General features: G+C 38.2%; 1 protein-coding gene across 7 annotated transcripts in view; it reads right to left on the reverse strand.

Annotated features, from left to right (window-relative positions):
* Positions 1-25,905, reverse strand: part of CDK14 (cyclin-dependent kinase 14) — a 516,851-nt gene that overhangs the window by 383,206 nt on the left and 107,740 nt on the right. For all 7 annotated transcript variants that reach the window (XM_014547610.1, XM_005876105.2, XM_005876106.2 and 4 more), the window contains exons 2-3: positions 11,283-11,528; positions 637-731 (exon numbers count right to left, since the gene is read on the reverse strand). In XM_014547610.1, the coding sequence (XP_014403096.1) occupies positions 637-731; positions 11,283-11,513 (326 nt within the window). In that variant the 5' untranslated portion in view covers positions 11,514-11,528. The remainder of the gene's footprint in view (positions 1-636; positions 732-11,282; positions 11,529-25,905) is intronic.

A 25,905-nucleotide genomic window follows, 5' to 3' on the forward strand; every position in this document is an offset into this window, starting at 1 on the left:
GGCCTCCAAATACAGTAACTCCATGCTCCTAACCACATCAGAAACATGTAGGGGTGACCTTGTTGAGGATCCAAATCTGTGCCCTAACCCTAGCATAGTATGGGGGGGAGAGGACAAATGGCGGAAGAGTGGTTTCTCTTTGTGAAAATATATATGGCTTAATGTCAAAGAAGATAGGTGGGAGTCAGGGGGAGAAAGAGTATGCAGTATTTTTAAGTAATTTCTGAAAGATGGGGTAAAAGCTCCTTTTAAAAGATGTCAGGAATGGCCAATACATTTGGCTTTGTCAAACCAGTACTCTTACTCTTAAGCAAATACTAAACCTCCATGAGAAATTAATTGTATGATTCACCTGGAAATGAATTCTCATCCGAGGGTTCCAACTCCAATGAGGGAAAAAGAAAACAAAGATGGGGGGTGGGGGAGGACAGGAAAGATAAATTGGACAAGTCTGCAAAACTGTTAGCAGGGAAAAAACAATTCTACTGACTTTTACACTTGTTAAAAGAACAGAAAAAGAAACCTAAGGGGGGAATTTATTATCTATTAAATGAAAATTATTTAAATATAGTGTGACTTAGTATTAAGAGACAGGTAGGTTTTACATGTGAAATATTCAGAAACTAATGCACTTACTTGCTTTTCCCTTTGTATACTGTAGCATAAGATCCTTCCCCTAGTTTTTCCAGTTTTTCGTACGAGTCAGCTTTTCCAAATTTGGGACTTGTCGGCTGGAAATGGAGCAGAGGGTAAACAAAGCAGATTGTATCAAACTAATTAACAATAAATAACCCAATTCTGCTAAAAATATACAGATCCTCTGTCACTTTTTAAATAATGTTTTTCTGATGCTTATTTTTAAAAAGCAATGCTTATTTAAAAAAACAACAACATAGATATTCAGGGTATAAAACTCCAAATATACAAATGAACAGTACATAAGTTTAGATTAACCCATAATCTAACCACCCAGAGAAAATCACCATTAAGATTTCTTTCTCTTTTTTTTAACTGCCCTTAACTGGAATCTAACCCATTACCCTTCAGTCCGCAGTCTGACGCTCTATCTGCTGAGCCAAACCAGCTAAGGCAAATTTTGATATCTCTTCTTCCAATGCTATCTGCATACCGAATGTTGCTTTTTTACATAAATGGGATTACACTATCTTGTAACCTGCCTTTTTTCCACTATTATGACTATTTTCCATGTCATTATATAATCTTCTAAATTACGGGCTGGCAAATCCCACCCACCACCTGTTTTCATATGTCCCATAAGCTTAGAAAGGTTTTTAAATTTTTTAACAGAGGAGGATCAAAAGAAAAATAAAATGTTATAGCATGTGAATATTAAAAATCAAATTTAGTGTCCATAAAGTTTATCGGGACACAGTCATCCACTCATTTATATATTGTGCTATGACTTTCAAGCTACAACAGAGTTGTAGTTACAACCAAGATCATAAGGCCAACAAAGCTGAAAGAGTTACTATCTGAACCCTGTTGTAAATCATGACAGTACAAAATTCAGGCATATAAAGTTATTCCTGCAATACCTGTCAGTGACAATGCAAACAGATAATCAGATGTATCTTTCAGGTTCACTAATAATACAAAAGGAACTCTCTTATATCTTCAGAAACCAATCCTTAAGGTTTAGCTGTAACAAAATAGCTCTTCCATAAGAAATGGTTTACCCCCGTGGTCGGCAAACTGCGCAGCTCTTTGGCCCCTTGAGTGTGGCTCTTTCTAAGCCTGAGTACCACCCTAATTAAGTTAATAACAATGTACCTACCTATATAGTTTAAGTTTAAAAAATTTGGCTCTCAAAAGAAATTTCAATCGTTGTACTGGTGATATTTGGCTCTGTTGACTAATGAGTTTGCCGACCACTGGTTTACCCCATCATGAGCTTAGAAGTGCTGAAAGAGAGATCTCATCACTTCTGTGCTCAACTCCTACCCCAACCTCACCAGAGAGTACTGTCCGCCATGGAAGCAAATTACCTGTTATTTTAATGGCACTATTAAAAAGGGTAATACCAAAACATATTAGAAAATGATAATTATATGAGAATTAAAAACATCTTAAAGGGATTATCTGATCATAGCTATAAGTACATATATAATTGGTCAAAAGTTGTTAATGATTGTGGTACTTTGTAAGTAACCAACTGTAGAAGCTTAGAGAAATAACTTCTTGCATAAAGTTTAGAAAACACTATTCTTGCCCTCAGAACACTTATGAAACAACACAGCATCCTGACAATGAATATGACTCCTACCATTTATAAGGATTCCGCGGCAAGTTGAGCACATGCCTCTTACCTCCTTGCCATCTAAAATGCAATGAGTGCCTGAAAAGATATGTTTCAAAAATAATAAACCAGAAACAGGAATGGGAAATAAAACAAAAAAGAAAAGCAATATCTAAGTGAAAATTTGAGGAATTCTGAAAGACAGAAGTAATCAGGATCAAGACTTTGGAGAAAATATTGTGGAAACTTAAAGATCCAACATGTAAGACCATTACAAATAAAAGAAGCAAGAGTCTCTAGGTAAATATGAGACTAATCAACACAGCTGAGCATGAGGTGTCCTCCCAAGCAAAATGCAGGGACATGTGCACGGAGGAGACAGCTGAGAATGTGGTACTCAGGCTAGAGGGGCCTGAAACAAGGATGGAAGTAGCCAATAAATACTTAGAGAAAACACGACATGCCCACATCCCCAAGCCGTAATGCCTGCCTCTCTCCCATACAATTACAAGAGACAATTTACAGAAAACTGAATATGCTGACAGCAATTCTCACACACAAAAATGAGTATACAGCCAAAGATCACAAATCATTTCAGGAATATCAATAAGAGAAGCATAAAATTTAATGAGCAGCTCAACTAAAACCCTGGTAAAAAGAGTTGACATTGCAAAGATAAAAATAACTTTGAATAAAAATGACAGCATCTTCAGAGAGATTAGAGATTAAATATTTAATTAATGAAATAAAACATTTAACAGGCAATAAATAAAAGAATGGACATAAGTGAAAACATACTAAGTTCAATGTTCGAATAAAATTTTCCCAGATAACTTTGGGGACAGGTGGCATCTAAACAGAAAATTTACCCAACAAGCATATTTTTATAGACAACACTGGCTGAAGAAAGACAATTCAGCAATATTTTCAAAATGAAAAGAGAAATTATTCTGAATCACGAACACTATACTCAAGATAGTCCCTCAAATGGGATGGAAAAGCTGCAATCTTACCCCCTTCAAAAAAAGTCTAGATAAAATGAAATGGACTGGCCAGTGCCCAAGGGGAGAAGGAAAGGGGGGTAACTGAATAAAGAAGGTGAAGGGATTAGCTAAGGAACATATATGCATACCTCATGGACATAGACAATAGGTTGGTGAAAGCCAAGGAAAGGTGAAGTGGGAGAAAGGGGTGAACAGGGGAACACCTATTCTAGGGAACAACTGCAATAATGTCAACATTAAAAATTTTTAATAAAAAAATCTAGATATAAAATTCCATGCTATCTCAATATAAGATGAAGCTGGAGTGGTGGGGGAATTGCAAGAAGGAAAGAAACAGTAGGATAGGAGAAATAAAGCATGATGAGATTCACTGGATTGGCTGCTGATACTGATTAACTATAACTGTTTAAGTTTTAGATGTTTCTAAACTCTTAAAAGTTAATCCCTAGAGCAATATAAATAAGATGTACAAATTCCAAACAAATTTGGGGGGAAGGGAATAAAAGAAACAATTGCAAGGAAAAGAGGGAAGGGGGTAAAAGTAAGAGGCTAAAGGAGGCGGGTACTCAATAGGAAAGAATGTTAAGTGAAAATCATAAAATAAAAAGTAAGTACAAACATAGCAAAAATAAATATTTTTGCAAAATCATGTACTACAGCAATATTGATGGAAGACAGCCTATGCAAAACAAATGGATTATTGTATCTCATTAAAATCAGCATTAAAATCCATCAACAAATTTAATCATCATAAACTACTTTGAGCCAAATAATGTAGCTTTGAAATGAATAAAACAGCCCTGGCTGGTGTTTCTCAGTGATTAGAGTGTGGCCAATGAACCAAAGGGTCACGGGTTTAATTCCCGATCAAGGGCACATACCTGGGTTGCTGGTTCGCTCCCTACCTAGCCCCTGGTAAGGGCACATTCTAGAGGCAACCAATCAATGTGTCTCTCTCATCTCTCTCTCTCTCTCTCTCTCTCTCTCTCTCTCTCTCTCTCTCCCCCCCCCCCTCCCCCCCCGTTACTCAGTGGCTAGTATGTCCATCTGCTCACCGAAGAGTCACAGGAGGCATCCAATCAATGTGTCTCTCTCTCCTCTCTCTCTCTCTCTCTCTCTCTCTCTCTCTCTTCTCTCTCTCCCCCCCCCCCAGCCCCCCTCCATCCTTTCCACTCTGTCTAAAAAGCAATTGGGGGAAAAAATCCTCTAGTGAGGATTAACAAAACAATAAAATGTATGAAACAACTGCTAATAGAATAAAATGAGAAATTAACAAACCCACGATGATAATGGGAGACATACATCGCTCAGACATCAACAAAGCAAGCAGACAACTAATAAGTAAGGGATATGTGGGCTTGCATATTAGAATTAACATTTCAATCTAATACACATATTAATATTTTTTTCAAGAACACATTTAACACCCACAAAAGATGACCACAGATTAGCCACAAAGAAAATCTCAATATTCAAAATCACAGAAACATTCAGTTGCTTTTTCTGAACACAACGCAATAAATTAGAAATAAAGAATAAAAGGGAAACTAAATAGTTTAGCAATGTAGGTTAAAAAGAAAGTCAAAATGGAAAACTCATAAATAAATATGTGGCAGTGAGGACATGACATTTTAAGACCCATGGGATGCAGCCAAATCAATACATGAATTAAAATGTAAATACATGTATACATGTGCACATAAGGGAAGAGAAGAAAGCTTGAAAGTAATATGAGTTAGACATTAAACTGCAGCTAGAAAAGGAATAACATACATAGTAGAAAGGGATTAATAAAGACGATGGACCCCCTATTCTTTTCTTTAAGAAACTTGTAAAGTATAAACCATGTATTGAGTTGAATCAAGTAAAACTTAATGGAAAAATACATTCAAAATTACCTGACTAGTCCTGTGTGGGTTATGTTCTCATGCGTTTTTCATCACCGGGAAACATCTTGCAAATGTCGCACTTTACCATCACCCTCCTGGGCCCAAGTTTTAAACAGAAATTTTAAAACCTACATTAAACTTCAGTATGAAATGACCTTCAATGGGGAAAATACTGTGTTCCCAGTTCCACTCTAAATTATTTAAAATCAGATTGAAAAGCCTGTATATTTGCTTTTGTGCTCCTTTAAGAATAAATCGGATCTAAGTTGAAGTAAAAAAGCAGCAGCAAGAAATCTCCTCTTTGCTCATATTAGGAAATAAACTGCTAATGCATATTTAGAGCAAGTGCAAGACACAGTCTCACAAAATGTGTAAGAGAATATGTTATCTGCCGGGAAGGCACAATTTTCTAAAAATTATTCACTCTTCATAAACTGCCTTATATCATAGAAGTGATGCAATCATTTTGAGACACAGATCACACTACACTTAAGACTTGAAAAAAATTGAATTGAGGCCATTAGAAAAGCAAGGGAAATATTTTTTAAAACATGCCCATTCATCTACAAAAAAAATCAAGTAAGGGAAAATAATAATGGCACAAAGTAGTCTATTTATCTAATTAAATGGATTTGGATGCATTAACTGCCATGGTTAAAATATATTCTATGAACACTGTGATGGCAGAAAAGTAATATTTCCCCACCTCTGATGGTCATACAACCCATGTTATTTGCCCTGTAAACCCAATATGTAGATATTATGGAAATACACTGTAACTTACAGATCAATCATGCTAGCCCCACAACATGAATTGCATACATATAATGCCTGTTTGAAAGTTGTCCTAGTCTACAAAAGAATGGCCTATGGAATAGGCCATGTCTATGAGATAGTCTGAGCTTTAAGAGTTAGAGTCTTATAAAGTCAGTCTCCTACTTTACCTATGCAAAAATGTTCTGATCTGTAAGGGCTATGTCAATAAATAAGGAATCCAAGTGCTAAGTCTTTAAAGAGGCCAATAATAAAACCCTTCCCATCAAAAGAGCAAAACTAAGAAGAATTCTGAAGGAGAGGTCCTCTTTTGTTTAATAATTAAGTCCAAGCCTTTGGTTTGCCTTTTTTTTTCCCTTGCAACTTTATTAAATTATCACATTTAAATAAAGATGCCCGACCATCAGCTTTGACTCGTTGCTGTCAGGTGCCTGCATGGATGGGAAACAGCCTTATGGGGCCATTATTCCCTGCTTATCACTTCCCTAGAGTGCAGGCTTGAGATAGCACTTTAGAGAACTGGAAATAGGAGGGCTAATCAGGAATTTCTAAAGGATACTAACACTGCAAAGAGACATGGAATTTAATGAGATAATGTTCATACTTTTTTTAACATAATAAAGGCACAGAGAACTGTCAATTGTCTGGACCAGTGGAGGGGAACATTGGCATGGATAATAAAAAACTGAATATAATATTCCAGCTGAACAGTGTTTGGACCCTGACCTTGCTAGTTCTAGTTCATGGTTTGTGTAATCAACAAAAACTAGATAATATCAAGTTTACTATGTGCGAGGCTTGAGCTCATCACTTTAAATAATTACCTATTAATCCCTGCAAGAGCAGTTTAAGGTTGGTTCTATGGTTATCCCCAGTTGAACATGAAGAATTTAAAGACTGGAGAAACAAAGTAGCTCATCTAAGATCCTACAGCTAATGGCAGAGCAAGAATTCAAACCAAGTTGACTGGAATCAAAAACAGATTTTCTTTACCACCACTACACTGGTCGAATCTACATGGAGATCTAACTCCCTCCCAATAGGAAGAGATATTAAATTATGATTAAGTCTGTCATCTACTGAAACCCTATTCCTAAAAGCAGGGGTGGGTTTCTGAACTGTATTTATGTTTATAAACCACATGAGTATACCTCTGTGTTTACTGTAACGATACTGTGGCATGGCTATAAGAATGCCCATAGTTTCATACTGAATTCATTGAAACAGACTGTAACCTTTATACATAACCCCTTGATTAAGAATGTTGATGAGGAAAACCCCAAGTAAGAATCACCACTCTATTACATTATACTATAATTGTGAGAGTAGGTAGGACAGTAACCTAAATTTGAATATCTGAAACTATGTTCTCTCTAAGTCCAGATGATGACAGCACAGCTCAATAAAATCCCTTTTAAATTGGGCCAGCAAGACGGGCAGGCAGTCTCCTACCGCTCTCCCAACAGTTCTAGCTATTGGAGGGCACAGCTAGGCTGGAGGAGGTGACAGGAAAAGGGGAGGGAAAGTCCGTCCTGTCAGTGACAGTAGTAAACACTACCCAGGGACTAGGCCCAGGAAAGGTAGGCACTAATAAATGTCTGAAACAAACCAACAAACTCTGTCAAACACCTCTTGAAATAAACCAATTTATATGTAATCACATTCTTTACATTTTGCCTGAATTTTAAAGTGCCACTATCTGAACTGTATCAGGAGGTATAGATGAATGTGACGCTCACTAAAGTCACCTTGATTTCAGTCATGACTCCTGACATAGAGAATGACCAGCATGTGAACATGCATAGAGATGTACACACTGTTAGGAAGATGTGGTATGTATAACAGTTTCTATAACAGTTTTTTAAAATATATTTTTATTGATTTCAGAGAGGAAGGGAGAGGGATAAAAACATCAATAATGAGAGAGAATCATGGATCGGCTGCCTCCTGCACACCCCACACCAGGGATCAAGCCCACAACTCTGGCATGTGCCCCGACCGGGAACCAAACCATGACCTTCTGGTTCACAGGTAGATGCTCAATCACTGAGTCATGCTGGTTGAGCTACAACAGTTTTTATAAAAGTTTGTATTGGGTTTTGTATGTTAATTTTATAACTTGCTGCTTGTGTAACTTCTCTCCTTTTTTTTTTGTAGTAGTTCCATTGATTCTTTTGGATTTTCCAGATATACCTTTAAAAATCCACTTGCTTGCTTTCATGATATATAAGGATGTTATTCAGCTCCTTAGTGTCCTCCCCCGCCGCCCCCATAATTTTGTATGGGATTCAACCAGTAATTTTTCTATTGATTATTTTTAAGTAACATTAATTTTTCTGTTGTTTAAGAATAGAGGGATGTGGCACTGGTTTGGCTCAGCAGATAGAGCATCAGCCTGCAGACTAAAGAGTCCTGGGTTCAATTCCAGTCAAGAGCACATGCCTGGGCGGCGGGCTTGATTCCCAGTAGGGGGCAGGCAGGAGACAGCCAATCAATGATTCGCTCTTATCATTGATGTTTCTATCTCTCTCCCTCTCTCTTCCCCTCTGAAATCAATAAAAATATATTTTTTAAAAGAAAAAAAGAATAGAGGGGTGTGGTCCAGATAGCTTTCCTAGTTTTAAGAAATAAACTTCTTTATTTCCATGAAGTTAAAAAAAAAAGTCAATTTAGCACATACTATCTTCGCCCATCTGTTTCTCTCCAACACTTCTTTCTGGATCTTCTCTTTTCTTTGCCCCTACTGAACCTACCCTGCACAGAAGTCTGCTCCAGCGCTTTCTATTCAATGCAGGACTTTGTCCTAGAGCAACGACCTTCAACAGGTGTGCCACAAGAATTTTTAAAATACACAATACCTGACTATTTAGTCAGGGGTACTGACCTCTTTTTCTTTAGACTGTCAAATAAAAAGAACAACAACAGTCTGGTATAAAGGAATCAAAGTATACCTTTTTTATGTCAGGTTGGCAAAAAATATATTTTTGGATGTGCAGCAGAATTTTAGTAATTAGTTTATGTGTGTCCCATGAGATGAAAAATCGCTGGTCTAGGGAAGTCACAGGAGAAAGACCAGCAGACCACTCCAATACCAATAGACCACTCCATGGTCTCCTTGTACTCATCCACTCAGAGGAGCTTCAAAGTCCCCTCCCAGTTGCTGTCACTGTCCTACGAATGGCCCACGGAGCTGCCAGAAAGCCACACTGATGGCAAGGTAGAGTTTTCCCGGCTCTGAGAGTAGTCACTAGCCCCTTGCCTTCCCTGAGTTTCCTCCCCCACTTTCGGGTACCACACAGTTCTTAAAGCTGTTCGTCATTTGTTCCCCTCGCTCCTATTCTGAGGTTCATGGAGATACCTTCTCTGCTATACAGGGTGGGATAAAAGCAGGCTTACAGTTGTGAGCATGCAAAACAGAGAGTTCATTCTTGAATTATTAATACTTATTGCATTATTTTCCATACAAACAACTATAGACCTACTTTTGCCCCACCATGTATTTGTTGCCAATATTATTCATTGTTCTGTTTTTTACTATACTAGTTGCTCTAATTAGATAAGGAGTTTCAAAACCTGTCACTGCCTAACCTCCCAGAATCCTCTCCTACTTGATCTTTCAAACTATGTTCAAGCATTACTTTAATAAAAATAAAATCTAACTTTAAAGAGAAATACAGAGAGCACCAGGCAAGTTTCAACTTTCTTTGATAAGGATTTTAATTAATTCCTTATTTAAAAAATTAAAATTAAATGTTGAAACCCCATTGTTATTTATACTATGATATACTGATCTTTAAAACTACATGACCCCCCAGTATCAACAAGCATGGCCAGGCCCACATCCTGGTTTCTATATTCCATTTTCCAATAAGTGGAGCCAGGGCTCTTTAGAGAAATAACTGATCTAGGTCTGGGGCTTGGAAAGTACAATATAAGCCAAGACTATCCCATAGGACCAGAAAGCAAGGAAGTACTCAAAAAATAAACAAAGGGATGAAGACATCTCAAAATGTCTTCAATGGCAAGGCAGGAACAATTTGCGCAACAAAAGAAATAGCACAGCATTAGATTGTAACTAGTATTGCAGACAAAAAATAAGACTAGCTAAATGTAAATTTTGTTTAAATAGTAAATAATTTTTAGTGTAAGTATGCCTGACTAGTATTTGAAAATGCCATTTCTATATACCGTTTATAGGTTAATATAATATTAAGATAAATATAAAGTATATATAATTCTCTTTCCATAACATAGGCTTAATCATTTACAACTCCTTTCATTTCTCCTAAATGACACTAAGTCTAAAAGTTCTCCTGGAAGTCAGTAATATATTTCTGTGACCTACATGGAAGCTGCCTCGCAATCACAAGATGACGGGGCTAGTTTGGGTAAAAGCAGATAATCAATTATCCTCACAAATGTTGCATGAATAACATTTATTTCAGCTTCATTCACACAAAATGTGACACAAAGTTTGTGCGGTGTCATACAGTGTAATTAAATTGAAGTGTCAATACTCTTCTAGCAATTGACATTTCTTGCTCTGTTTCGGCTCTCATGGAATTTAATATTTAAAATTTGTGAAATGGCATGTGTTTCTCAGCAAGATGAAGAGTCAAAATTCTCTTGGCGTTCTCCTCTTACCTTTTAAGAGCATCTATTCAAAAGGTTCTTAAATGTAAGTTAAATCTAAAAATTGCTTAATTTAAAATATAAGGATTTTTTACAATGTTAATGTGGGCTAGTCTTGGAAATATGAGTTTCAGTAGAAAAATTTTACAGTCAAAAGCAGAAATCACCTCAGATATTTATTCCTCCTTAGGTCAAAAGGCAAAACTTGATATAGTTTGAGTTTAGAAAATTCTATTATAATAAAAAGATTTCTCGTTAAGAAGATTCAATGTCTAGCCCTTAAATTTTAAAATCTTTACACCGAAAACAAACTGGACTGAGACAAGTGGACAAATTTTAACATTTATTCTGAAATTACATTCTTTGTGGACTTGCCAAATTCAAAACTGTACTTACTGCCCACACAGCAAAGTTCAATATCCTCTCCAAGGGTTTGACATATCAAAGGATTTTTAATTGTAAATTCTTCTAACTGAAAACAACTAGAAAAAATTATTTTTCCAAAAATAAGTTGAACCATTTCTCATTTGCTTGCTGGGTGCTTATGAATAAAGAGTCTGTGTATAGTTTGCTGGAGCACACTCTCTCCTTGCCAAGACATTAAACCCTGAGAGAGAATGCATCAAAATGCACTGATGAAGCCACCTGCGCTCTTCCAGCACAGCGTGCTACTCTCCTAAGAGGGCTACTCCTTCGGTTTACCCTCTGATAAAAGACTGCACTTACCGAGCTGGGGCTGGAGTGCCGCCTAACTTTAGGAGACTCTTTGCCAGTGGAGGAGGTCTTAAAGTTAATGCAAGCATTGTTCTCCGAGTGCACCCTCTTTACTTGATTAGTCGGTTTCTCAAATGGGTCAAAAGTGCTCTGTGTCCTCTGGACCCTGACTTTCTTATCCTCAGGAATTGTGTCCAGGGGTTTGATCACTGAGTCCATTCCCTGGCAGTTCCGTGTAGACATCTTTGTGACACATATCTGGGGAAAAAAGAAAAAAGAAATTAAACCCATAACTCTCCTCTGGGACTATAATATCAAAAATATGCTGAATTGACTTGGGATCGTGAACACACAATACAATATACAGATAATGTATTGTAGGACTATATGCCTGAAAACAATATCATTTGATTAACCAATGTCACCCCAATAAAATCAATAAAGAAGAAAAATACGTTTTTTAAAATTTTCTTTTCAGTCTAGAAGATAAATAATCAACTAATTTTAACATAGCAGCATGGCTTTTTGCAGAAAAACATAATTTAGTAAAATGGACTATATATTTTAATTTTTGAGTAAATTATATTGACCAGGTATGGCTGTCATACAATAGAGTTTTATCCACATGGATGACTGATTGATGTAGAACAAAATTAAAGTGTCTATAAGAATCTTTAAAAAACACACACACAAAAAAAAACCCACAATGCTGGTTTGTTATTCCAAAAAGCATGCCACTTTTAATTTTGGGAGAGACCTAAAAAGGCCACATTCTAGCACTACACCAGCTTAAATTACAATGTGAAAAATTCCTCATAATAACTCTGCTTATACTCAAGGCTGATAGTAGAATCTGACCCCTAAAACAGGTTTTCGTAAGGCCTAGACCAGCCGTGGGCAAACTATGGCCCCCGGGCCGGATCCGGCCCGTTTGAAATGAATAAAACTAAAAAAAAAAAAAAAAAGACCGTACCCTTTTATGTAATGATGTTTACTTTGAATTTATATTAGTTCACACAAACACTCCATCCATGCTTTTGTTCCGGCCCTCCGGTCCAGTTTAAGAACCCATTGTGGCCCTCGAGTCAAAAAGTTTGCCCACCCCTGGCCTAGACTCTTAGTGCCCCAAGGTGGTTCTTGAACTCTGTCCCCGGTTTTACTCTGAATACTAGTGGGATTATTTATGAATCATTAAGAGATGGATAGCCCAGTTGGTGTTGCTCAGTGGCTGAGCATCAATCTATGAACCAGGAGGTCAAGGTTCGATTCAGAGCCCAGGGTTGTGGGCTCATCCACAGTAGGGGGCCTGCAGGAGGCAGCCAGTCAATGATTCTCTCTCATCATTGATGTTTCTATCCCTCTCTCCCTCTCCCTTCCTCTCTGGAATCAATAAAAATATATATTTTTTAAAAACAGTTGGTTAGACTTGCCTTAATAAAAAGAAAACAACAGCTGAGCTAAATCAGATCATTATACTAACTCGTGGGTCATCATGGAAGCAGCTAACACAAGATACAGAAAAAGATCATTATGTTTTTCAAAAGTTTCATGCTTTAATATGTGTGTTTGAAATCTGCCCCCATCTTGACTTCATCTCCAAACTTGAATGGGGTATATTAAAACCTTAATATGGCTAGAGATGTTGAAAAATTAAAAATTAACATTTTTTAAATAGCAAAACTAATGGGTGAAAAGGAATAATACTGTAAAAGAAAAACACTAATACATTACAAGATTTGGCTCACATTACTCCGCCAGAGCCCTATTCCCTTCCCAATTTCTCCAACCCCTCTTTCTACACACCTCCCCCACTCTCTCATCTTATTTTAGTCTCTCTGACTTTTGCTCTTTGTTTTCAACTTTATGTTCTAACTCATTCTCCCTGTACTCTGGAGATTTTGTTGTTCTTACTCAATAACTTTATGGCCTCTAGCTTGTCTGAGAAGCTGGGTAGCTTTATTATTCTCTCTAGAGAAAACATAACTCTGAATTTGCTTTTAAAGATTTTTCTTCTTGTGAAGTTACTACATCCCTATTTTACAAGGCAGGAAAACAGAAGATAATTCAGATAATCCTATATTTGTTAAAGTAACACTATAGTGTCTGAGTAATATATATAGAATGATTTCATATGGGAATTAATGTATCCAGCTGTATGAATAGATATCGATAGATACAGATGTACGTGCAGTCAGATACAGACATAAATGTAGAACACAATGAAATATACAGAAAAAAAACCACCAAATTCTGTGTTATTCAGCATCAACTCTGTCGTAAGAGTATGTCTCAACTATTATGCACAAGTTGGATTCTAATTAAGTCAAATGAGGACATCATATCTTTTATAGGAACAAATCAAGGATGTCCACTCTCATCACTTTGATTCAACATTGTATAAGTTCTAGACAATGCCACAAAGCAAGAAAAGGAAATAAAAAGCATTCACATTGGAAAGGAACAAATAAAACCAACTTTATTCACAGAAAACCACTATAGTCTATGTAGAAAATCCAAAGAAATCTACCAAAAAAGAGGCCACTAGAATTAATAATAAGTTTGTCAAGGTTGCAAGATATAAAATCAACATGCAAAAATCATTTGTATTTCTACATAGTAGCAACAATCAGAAATTTAAATTTAAAAATCAATTTATAACAGCTTCAAACAACATAAAATATTTTGTGATAAATCTGACAAAATACATGCAAGATCTATAGACAGAAACTACAAAACATGGCTGAAAGAAGCAAAAATTAAAGGATAAAAAACCAAGCACAGGAACCAATTCATGGATCTTCAATTTACTGTGACACTTTCAGAAAGAAGCTAATCTCTACATTTCAGCCAGAAAATATTGTTTCTTACTTCATTTAAAAGAAGATTTACAGATGTTTATATAAAACAAATGAGATGACAGATGTGTACAGAATGATGATATAAAAAGATATAAATGGGGATTGAATTGATACATAAATAATGGGGAAATGGTGACCATGTTTGGACTCCAACTCTATCCTTAAAAGAAGCACCAGGAAGCATAAATCCCACAAAAATATCTCTTAATTTTGCCAAGAAAAATACAGTACATTCTATTCAACCCTACATTCTACTTATTATCTGAGGTCTTTGAACTATCTTAGTAAAAGAGGCTTTACTAGATAGAATACTCTTTTTTTCTATATTTATAGGAAAATATATGGGGAAATTTTTTCTAGGTACATGGGGAAAATCCTATCTAATAATAGACAAACATAGTAATTGGCCGTACCTTTGCTACGCCTCCCATTGGCTAATCAGCACGATATGCAAATTAACCGCCAACAAAGATGGTGGTTAATTTACATATACTGGCTGGGAGCGTAGCAAGCCAGGCGGCCGAAAACAAGCCGGGAGGCGGAGGCAGGGGCGAAACAAGCCGGGCGGTGGAGAGGGGAGCGAAGCCTGCCTCAGCGGGTTTCACTCCCTTCTCTGCTTTGCTCCAGCCGTAGGAAGCCCTATTCTTGCAGGAATCTTCCTGCAACAGGCCTCTAGTTTTACTATAAAACATAAAGTTGTAGTACATGTACACCAACACAGCCATAGCACAAAATATTAGCAAGGGATAAATGACAAATGTCACCAGGATTATGTTATGTGATAGAGCAAATAGATTATCCTGGGTAGGCCTGATCTAATCAGGAAAACCCTCCAAAAGCAGTGAATTTTCTCCAGCTAATCACAGAAAAGAGAGATGTGATCTGGCTAGCTAGTGGGAGAGCAAACATTGCATGGCACAATCTGTGGGGCAGCCTCCAAGCACTGAGAGTGGTCACTGGCTGACAGCCAGCAGAAAAATGGGGACCACGGTAATACAACCACAAGAAAACAAGTTCTGCCAACAACTAGTGAGCATGTAAGAAAATCCTGAGCCCCAGGTGTGATCCACAACCACACCCAATACCTTGATTTCAGCCCAATAAGACCTAAGGCAGAGCAACCAGCTTATGCCATGCCTAAACTTCTAACCTACGGAAACTGAGAGCATAACCTGGTGAGTCTGTGGTAACGTGTAACACAACAATGGAAAACTAATACACTCACTTTGCTGAAACTGCTTGAAGCACTTTGCCATTTGAGCAGAATGTTCTTAGGAACATGCTGCAGATACCACTTTCCGAATTTGATCCACTGTATCAGATCCAGGAGAAAACAAGTGATGATTCTGTGACCAGTGTCAGTAAATGCCTACCCATGGAGAGTGTTCTGCCCGGTGTACCTCCAGCAGCATGACAAAGCCCAGGAGCAAGTTCTGCACATAATTAAGTTTATACATAGTTTATGCTGGTCTCCACTTCGCTCGGGGTGTATGTGAATAATACCAGTATCGGCACCGGCTTCGTGTATGCATCTTCCTCCAGGAAAGTAATCTATACTTGAGTTTTCCACGCAGGGCGAAGTGACTATTCTGGAAAAGTTTCAAGTTTCCAATCTCTGAGACAAACAACTTAAACATGACCTGGCCGTCTCTGTTAACCACCAGCACAACCAGAAGCAGAATCCAGGCCCTTCTGAAAAAATAGGAGAAAGCGGCCTTGTGTCTGACCTCAGGAGCTTCTGGGGCAACTCACCTTGAAGACCCCAAAGAGGAAAGAGCAGGGTTTAGTCTAGAGAAGGACACAGGCAAGGTAAAAAGTAAGAATCGTACTCATTTCCCCAGAAAGCTGCCATTTCTGGCAGCTCATGGAATAAAATCATTGACCTATTCAGGGTACCTGAGGAGAAGAGTGAGCAGACTGGAGTCCTGGCAATGAAAGAAGGTTCTAGAAACCAGATTACGCACTGGCACTACTCCCTGGTGCTCAATCTTCCTTTGAATCCTTCTATCAACCTGTCAGCAATCTGAACAAACCTCTCCCCTCCCCAAATAGACTCTGTCTTTCTTCCCACAACAAAATGGTTATGGTCAGTGGCGCAGAAAGTCTTGATGACAGATAAAACCTCACACTATAAGGAAACCTGAGGGCAGAAGCATGATATGTCCAGTTGGAAAAAATTAATGGGAACCCATAACCTCAATAAGGCATATTTTTTCCAACCACCAAATAGTATAGCCTTTTGATCCACTACTAACTTTCACTTATACTCCTAGTGCCCAGATTTTGGTCTATGTTCCAATTCTCCACTTTGAAAAAGGAGGACTCCTGGGAAGGTGACCTGATTCCAGTTCACAGGGCAGAATATCCAGCTGTTACCAGAAAACTGGGATCCTTTCCAAAATGCCAGGGATAATGCTAGAAGGACAAAGGAGTCTGCCTATCGGGGTTCTTACTGGCTGAACTGCGATGACGTATTTAAGCATCAAAAGGAAAATAAAGCTACAGTTAAATGAAACCAGTTGAGTTATTGAAAAACCAAGAGCCTGTTATGATTTCAAGAGAGAAAAGTTAATATAAAGGGCAAATGGCAGTTGCAAAGGAAGGCTGAATACAATAGGACATGGTTGGTTTTTAACTCATGGAACTATGAGTAAGCCTAAAAAGGAGGAACTGTTCCAAGAATAAGAATGATTGATCAGAGCCTGTGGAGAGAGAGTCTAAGCAGTAAAAGTGTAGAAAGATCAGCAACACAGGATGTTCCAATGATGACAGACCAGGTCAATACTACACAATAGTAGGCTAAAGGATATATGATGTCATCTAACCAATGTTTTACAAAGAATACGTATATCTGGTGGAGAGATACCAGACAGTAAAGAAAACTTATGTGAAACCAATGTGGAAAGTGTTCCTTTGGAAATAAGTTAAATTTTAATAACTATGGGAAATTTAACCCTTAGAAAGAGAACTCAACTTCACCGCTAACCAGTGACTCAGATCTGAATCACTCTGGAAAAAGCAACCAAGACCCCAACAGTCCACACCTCAGACCCTATAACCCTGGGCATTCTGAGCAGGCATTGTTTTACTCCTGGATTTGCAAACATCATGCGACACCAAGAAGATTCAAGAAATATTATTACTGAAATCCCTGGAAGGAATCTAAAATAAGAAGATCTGTAGTCTAGAAAGATATACAAAGAAATATAGAAATGACATTGAAATTAAACCGACAGTGTTGGTATTTTAAATTAGGATAATAGTGCAGAGAAATAACCTGCAATAATCAGATCTGTGCATTCATGTTTTCTTTAAGGAGAAATATGTTAACATAATCACACTAAATTAGTGCTTGAAATTAAAGAAATTTAATTGTCAATAACTAATGCTTAAATAGATTGAAAATATGGTTTGTAAAATTATATTAGCTATATATAGTTTTAAGGACTTGGGGAACTTGGCCAAGCACAAAAGCCACTGACTATGGTTGTTTCAGGCACGGAGACCCTTGGACATTCCACACCCCATCAGCTTCCACTGTCCTTCACACATTCATTGCTTGTGCCCTCAGCATGGGACACACCAACACCAAGCCACAAACTGAGTATATTATTCAAGACTCTTCTCAAAATTACCTTTGTTCAGAACCTTTGTTGATTAAACCCCATGCACGCAGACCAATCCTGTATTAAGAATTCACCTCAGTGACTGTGCATTTATTCCACTCCAATATTTTGCAAACTCGGGGTTGTAATGATTCTTTAAGAGATACTTTAATCTCAACAAGATGATTGTCTTCTCCAAAGGGCAATGACTGGTTTTCTCTCCTTGTTTTAGAGCCCCCAAGAGCACCTTTTCCTTCAAATTTCTGTGTCAAGGATCTGGTAAAGGTTTTCCACTAACTCATAGAAAGTAACTCACAGGTTAAAATGGTTTTCTCGAATCATGTGTTCAGAAGAAAACACCTTTGGTACCTCTGCCCACAGCCAATCACAGTAGGCAGCTGTCCCATCAGTGCTGCCTGAAAACAGCAGGCATTCCAACATTAACAGGAATCAAGGATCTAGTTTCTCTGTAACTGCATTTTTTCACACTTCCTTGTTCCATTTAGAAACTGAAGTGACAAAATTTACATAAGCAGGGATGTCTCCTGGTACTTGAAAACAGATAAAGAGAAAAAATCATCACAAAGACCAAAATAAATCCCTGATCTTCTTTTTTCTTCCAGCAAATTCAATAGAGGCTAGAATTTCAAACAAGGTTAGAGAAGCACCCAGACATCCAGGTGTTCCTCCGAATCAATTATTTTGGTTCACTCATCATTAGCAGGGGTCTCTACACAAACTAGCAGACTCAAATCTCAGTAAAAATTGTTAGAAATTCAAACAGTGTCAGAGGCTCCAAAAGTCACAGTTTGACCTACAATTTTAGCTTGGAGCGCTGTAAAATCCAGACGACGGTCTACCACACTCACAGCAGTGGACTGGAAAGAACACAACTTAATTCAGTTAAGGTTGGCATTCATCTCAAGTGAATTCATTTGGGCTGAAAATTGTCCCTTTAAATCAACCATTTGCTGGTAATCGGCATTTTCCTGAGTTCAGAATGTGGTCTTCTCTCTACCTCGTACACTCCACACTTTTCATGAAGGCAGACACCAGAAAAAGGATTAGTTTCAAAGATTCCAGTTGACCCACAGCAAATATACATCATGCATCAGATAGTGAGCTAAGTCATGGTCTTCTGACATTCACAAAATATCCTTCACAGGTCCAATGCAAAAGCAAAACTCTTGACACTCTAATTTGTTTTTCCCTTCACCCATTACCCAGTGTGGGCCTGATGGCTTTCTCTTACTCAATATCTTCTCTCAAAATCTGCTCCTGATAAAACACACACACACACACACACACACACACACACACACACACACACACATATAAGCCCAGCCAGTATTGCTCTGTGGATGAGCTTCGACTATGAACCAGGAGGCCACAGTCCAATTCCCAGTCAAGGTACATGCCCGGATTGCAGGCTCAATCCCCAGTGGGGGTCGTGCAGGAGGCAACTGATCAATGATTCTCTCTCAGCATTGAAGTTTCTATCTCTCTCTCCCTCTCTCTTTCGCTCTCTGAAATCAATAAAAATATATATTTTTTTAAAAACCACCATCAGTCATTTACAAGTTTTTGAACACTAAAATGAGAGTACTACTTCTCCCAGAATTATTTGAACTTTAAGCAATATAGAGTAAAAAGCTTCATCTCTTGTAAAAGATGAAGAAAAAATCATCACAAAGATCAAAATAAATCCCTGATCTTTTTTTTAACTATTTTTCAACTATTAGGTAGGTCAACAAGGTATTTGGGGTGAGGGTGGGAGTGGGGATTCCTAATGGAAATGAAATCATAACTCATGACAGCCACCTTCATCTCTAGCCTAAACTTGTAAGACCTAAAAGCATACTGTCTTCTCTTTTGTTGTAGTCTTTTTTTTTCTTTTCTTTTCTCGTGTGTGTGTGTGTGTGTGTGTGTGTGTGTGTGTGTGTGTGTGTGTAGAGGTGGCAGTGCGAATGGCTACATGGAACAAAGATTTAGGATGTGTTAGCTATATGTATGTAAAGGGATATATGCATGAGTGTACTTTTACTTACAGCTGTATTTTACCAGAACCAAGATCTTGCCCCAAATCACCTTCAGAACTGTAGTTAACGCACAGTGCACAGGCAATCCTGCTGCCCATACAAGTCAGAATAAGTCACTTAAACTCTCTGGGGCTCAGTTTTTTCATCTGTATGATGAGACAGTTGGAGTAAATAACTCTTAAGATCTTTTACTGCTTGAATACTCTACAATAAACTGTAGGCAGCAGTTTACAGGTGGTAAATAATTTTAAATAGGTCAACTAGATAAGAAGTTATGTCATTTTTAGATTGTACCTCATCATTTGTCACTTAAATATAGGCTGTCTTATATGCTATCACACGCAACTGTGAAATTTGTTTTCATGTGTTTGGTTAATTTTGCTGGGGTAGGAGGAGGTCTTTGTTTTGCTGTTTCCCATGCGTTCATTCTATTTCTATGACCAGACTGTAAACAGAAACCATATCTTCCATTTCTTTAATGTCTCCAAAGCCCAAAGGACAGCATGGAATGGGTGTTCTGTTAATATTTACTCAAAAATGAATTGCTTAACTTATTGCAAGCATTCCCCTTTAACTAAACATTGGCCGTTTTTAAAATATCAACCCTAAGAAAACTATATAACAATAAGGCGCCTTCTGAGTCTAGATCTTTCCCAGCCCATGAAAAGGCTTTCCCCAGCTGTTCCCACTCACCAGAATTCGGCCTATTATTGTGATTTAATTTAAAAGTGCTTATTTTTCTACTGACCGGTTTCGTTGGGGTCTGACCTAATTTCCATTGCAGTCCTGAATCCATGGCTAAGGGACATGCTGAATGGATAACCCCTGAGGACTCCACATTCCTTTATGCGGCCGATTCAGTGACTGTAGTTTTGTTACCACCCCTACTGGGCCTCAGTGATGACCACCAAGAGGCTTGATAATAACTTTGCTAATTCTATTATGAAATATTTAGGTAGTTTTCCCAGCAGCTTAAATGTTTATTATATATTGCTAAAATAACTGCATGCAGTTGCTTCCCCTTCTGTTACAACTATACACTTGATTTATATATAAAGGGTACATAGGCTACATATGTACTGACATTTATTCATAGGCTACATATATCTACTGACCTCTGGGTTCTTTATTTCATCCAAGTCATAATGATAAATTTAAATGTAAGTTCAATGAACACTCACAGCAAAGATAGAAGTACCGTCTCTATTGTTACTTGTGGCCTACATAGGTTTTCCAGAATGTAGTCATCTTTGGTGCTCCGGCACTTTGGGGATAAGAATTTTATCTGGAATATTTTCTAACCCCTTGCTGGTTGCAGACCATCAAGCATTGGCATCACCTGGGATTTCAAACGCTGTCCCCCTGCCCTTCCCACAGTCCCACTGAGTCAAACCCTAAATGTTAACAAGATCCCCAGGGGATCTCTGTGCACCTTAAAGTGTGAGGCCAGTGCTCTTAACTGTGTAATGACAGGTTCTGATACTCTGGTCAAATAAGGGACTGAGATTATGAGAGAGGTCCAGCCTTTCAGAGGCAAAATTTGCTTCAATCTCTAGGTACAACATGGCCAATAATTATTTCAATAGTCCTTGGGTAACTATTTTGCTCAAATGTCCCACAAAAGATCATGGTAACTTCAGATAATCCTTTAACATAATTTTGAACTCTGAAATAAAGTGTTTTGATAAGGTATACCAAGTATATTTATAAATTTTAAAAAATCAATAGGATCAGGGTGAGGAATAGAAACAGAAAAATATACATAGGCTATAACAGTAATGTAACATTACTTCCTGCATAGAAATGTATGGATTTATGTTTTGTTACAGAAGCATTGTTTTGCCATTGGTCACCATATCTATGAGAAAAAAATACCACAAAATTATTCTAAGGAGAATTGAACCCAGATTCTTGCTTTGCTCTTTATTTACCAGAGTTTATTTAGTACCTTTGGAGAAAAAAAAATAGAAAGAAGTCACTTCAGGATCCAGAAACAAGATTTTAAAAGGAACTTATATCTGTGAAGAGTACAGTGCATCCTCAAACAGATCCTCCCCTGGGCAGGGATCGGGGGAAGTCCTCTGTCCACAAGGCATTACTGAACATTTCCCACCCAGACTGAACACCTCATCCCAAACAGAAGGACATGGCAATTCTGTGGAAGTCTGGGTCACTGGTTCCACTAAAAACTTACTAAATATCCCAAAAAGCTCAAGGGGAGAAAGAAGAAGATAGGTGATTTTTCCGACCCCCCCTCCACTTGACATCCACAATTATATGCTGGTTAAAATTCCATTATGATGAAAAGACAGTCAAGAGTATAGCATTGGTAACAGATGGCCAAATTAATGTATGGTGTTGGAAAGCAAAATAGAATTGACATCTATATTGCTCTCCCCCACTAACTGAGAGCCATGGGGCTCAAAAATGGGTGCATGAAATGAGAACCCCCATGCACAAGGGAGTGGCTTTGTTGCGATTCCACAGAGCAAAGCCTATTCCAACCTACACACTCCCAGCCCTGCGGCGGAAATAAACTCCCATTCTCGACAACACAGAAGGACTGAGCTACAAAGTGGCTCACACTGCATGGCCAATTAGTTTCCTCATCAAGACACTATTCCCTTAAAGCTCTTATTCTAGAAAAAGAAAATCCTGTGCCTGCAAATAGGGCTTCCCCTGCCCCCACAGACTTTACCGGTTCAAAATATAGATTTCCTTCTTATTAGGTTTTGTCGTGGGCCCTACTTGAGAAGAGGAAAACAGTGTGTGTTTTCACCATGCAGAGGCGAGAAATACCTGGCAAAGGGGACTGACCAACATTTAAACATTTTAAAGCAATTTAAAAACATCTGCCATGCCCAGCTGTGGTGGCTCAGTGGTTGAACATCGTCCTACGAACCAGGAGATCATGGTTCAATTCCCTTTTAGGGCACATGCCAGGTGCAGGCTCGATAACCAGTAAGGGGTGTGCAGGAGGCAGCCGGTCAAGGATTCTCTCTCAACATTGATGTTTCTATCTCTCTCTTCCTTTTGTCCCTATCTGAAATCAATAAAAATATATTTAAAAATAAAATAAAAACACCTACCATGTTGGAAGCACTAATAATCAATAAACAGATCAGGCTGAGCACAGATTCATAGAGGCTTGAATCAATAACATGGTGCAGAATGCTTTCTACCTGTACACATTTGCTTGGAATTTGAGGGTTTTTAACAGCATTGAGGACTGGAGTGGCTGTCATGTCTCAAAGGCTGTGCAAACAATAGTCAGGTGCCTTCTCAATTCTGTTTTGTTTCTCTTCTGAGTTTCCCTGCACCACCCATAGCTTCTTTGTAGGGAGCCAGGCTAGTTGTTCCTTCATACTTATTCCTTTCAAATGTCTGTAGCTCGCTATTCTGTCTCTCATGTAAAATAAAGCATCCAAAGGCATAGTAACATTAAAAATGAAAACTGAAAAGACACTGCTGGAGGTACTGGCTGTTCCATTAGGGCCTGGATTTCTTTCCCCTGAAAACCATATGGACAGCATTTAAAAATAAATATTATAAATATTTTTAAATTCCTTTCCTGAAGGAGAAATAAAATTGTGTACTCTCTTCTTATTCTGAGACAGGTGGCTACATAAATAAAGACAACTCACATCTCCTCACCTACAATAACCATCTTTTTAATAAAATTTAAATGCATTATTAATGTCTGGATAATAATTTAGTGACTAATGTCATGAGTGATGCTACAAAGTTTAAAAGTTTAATGTTTTCATTCTCATTAAGTAAATCCAGACGTGAACCCCACCAATGAATTCCAAAAAATGTAGGGCATCCCTCAATGCAGGATTGACTTTTGAAGCTCTTAAATTTTTCAGAGACTCATATGTGGGTCACTAACCACACAGAGCTTATGAAGAGAAACACCGGGAACAATGAACCTTTGGGGAGAAGTGGAATGCAGCTTTGAATTCAGCTTTGACAACTGGTCCATCTACTGTAAAGAGCTGAAATTTCCGCAATAATAGAGCTGACAGCAATCCACTAACAATAAAGCCCGAACTGATTTCATGAGGACTGGCTCTGTAAACCTTTCCTATGACTGGGACAAGTCACTAGTGCAGTGATGGCGAACCTTTTGAGCTAGGCGTGTCAGCATTTTGAAAAACCCTAACTTAACTCTCTGGTGCCATGTCACATATAGAAATTTTTTGATATTTGCAACCATAGTAAAACAAAGACTTATATTTTTGATATTTATTTTATATATTTAAATGCCACTTAACAAAGAAAAATCAACCAAAAAAAATGAGTTCGCGTGTCACCTCTGACACCGTGTCATAGGTTTGCCATCACTGCACTAGTGAATCCTAACTGACATACCCAAGGCGAATAGAGCAGGGTGGTGGGATGCACATGCCCTGCTGCTTGTCTGCCACCTGAAAACAGCCCCCGGTGCTCCAGGCGCATCTCACTATCATCCTTGTATTTCTGAGATCTCATTTAGCTGAGGAATAAGAGGGGGGTGGGCAAACTTTCATCAGCTTAGCAGGAAAGGAATCTACAGAATATAGGCACTTCCTAAACCTGCCACGCAATACATGGAATACTGGAGCATTTTTTCACATCCTCCTTTTAGACACTCAAACCCAATTAACATTCAGAAATTGTTATGTGTGCCCAATAATCAAGCCAACTGGAGCAGGAGCTTGGGCAAGATACAATGCAAGTTGTTAGACAAGAGATGGGATTAAAAATGTCTATAGGATGATGACAATGATGATGATGGCTATTGTTGAGCTCTTATATGAGAACAGTTACTACGAAAAATGCTTTATATGTAGTTTCTCAATTAATCCCTACAACAAGCCCAAGAGGTACTGGTATTATCCCGATTTTGCCGATGATTCCATTGAGGCACATAAGAATTAAGTAGCATATCCAAGACCACACAGACAGTCAACAGAGGGAACGAGGTTTATTCCAGGACCCTGACTACAAAGCCCAAGCTGCTGAACATCGGGTTGTCTTCCCTGGAACTTCTATCCTGAGAGAAATAAGCAAAGGACAGACCTGGTCTGCAAAACTTCTCTTATTCTGTCTTCTGATGCAAAAGCAAAGCACTTTTAAAGCAAAATAACTGCTCTGTGGTCTAAGGTTTTCTGACCCATCTTCCCCCCTTCCTCTGCCCAACTTCCACCACCCAAATTTAACATACTTTTTTTTGATCCTCACCTGAGGATATGTTTTTATTGATTTTAGAAAGAAAGAGGGAGAGGAGAGAGAATCATCGATGTGAGAGAGAAACATCGATCAGTTGCCTCCCATACACACTCAGACCAGCGAATCGAACCTGCAACCTTTTAGAATATGGGATGACGCTCCAATCAACTGAGCCACCAGGCCAGGGCAACATACTTTTGACTAATCTAATTCTGCCTCATATCAAAAGTTAGAAAATAAGACAGGCTGATGGGGAAGATGAGATGATTCAGGCATTAGACATTACCATGTTGACTCTTCTGCCTCCATACAAGTTTGTGTTTCCTGACTACTTTGTTAAGGCTAAGAATCATCAAGTCAGTTGATGGCAGATAAATAAGCAGCTCTGGGAGCATTAACTTGTCTTTCTAAAAAGGATCCTCTATCAGAAACACATCTGGATTTAAGAGAAGCAGTATCAAGTAGAAATCTGAGAAAGAGAATGCTATATGATGAAGCCAGGCTTATCCAATGGAAAACTGCTTAATAGGGCATCAAGCTTACACCCTCTCTCATGCCTCTGTCTAACTCAGAGGATAAGTGGACTTTTTGTTTTGAGTGTCCACCGAGAAGAGCAGTGGGGAGTGAAAGATGGCTTGCAGTGGGCATCAGGAGCCTCTCCCCCATTGGCTGAATGAACGAGCCAATGAGACAATACAATTGCTGAAATACCTATCAGTTCTGAGAGTCTCCGAATCTATAAGAGGACCTAACGTGATCAGTCTTTGCTTATAAAGTCAGATAAAGTAAGGTACTAGAAGCAGAGTGGGTGCAATTCAAATGTTAATAATGACAAAAGCCACAGGCCAGCCTTCCAGTGACTATTCAACTGATTGCTGCTCTCTATCAGCTAAGAAGTGACATGAAAGTGTAAGTAGCC

This window comes from Myotis brandtii, unplaced genomic scaffold, assembly GCF_000412655.1.
Source record: "Myotis brandtii unplaced genomic scaffold, ASM41265v1 scaffold48, whole genome shotgun sequence".
Taxonomy (NCBI): domain Eukaryota; kingdom Metazoa; phylum Chordata; class Mammalia; order Chiroptera; family Vespertilionidae; genus Myotis; species Myotis brandtii.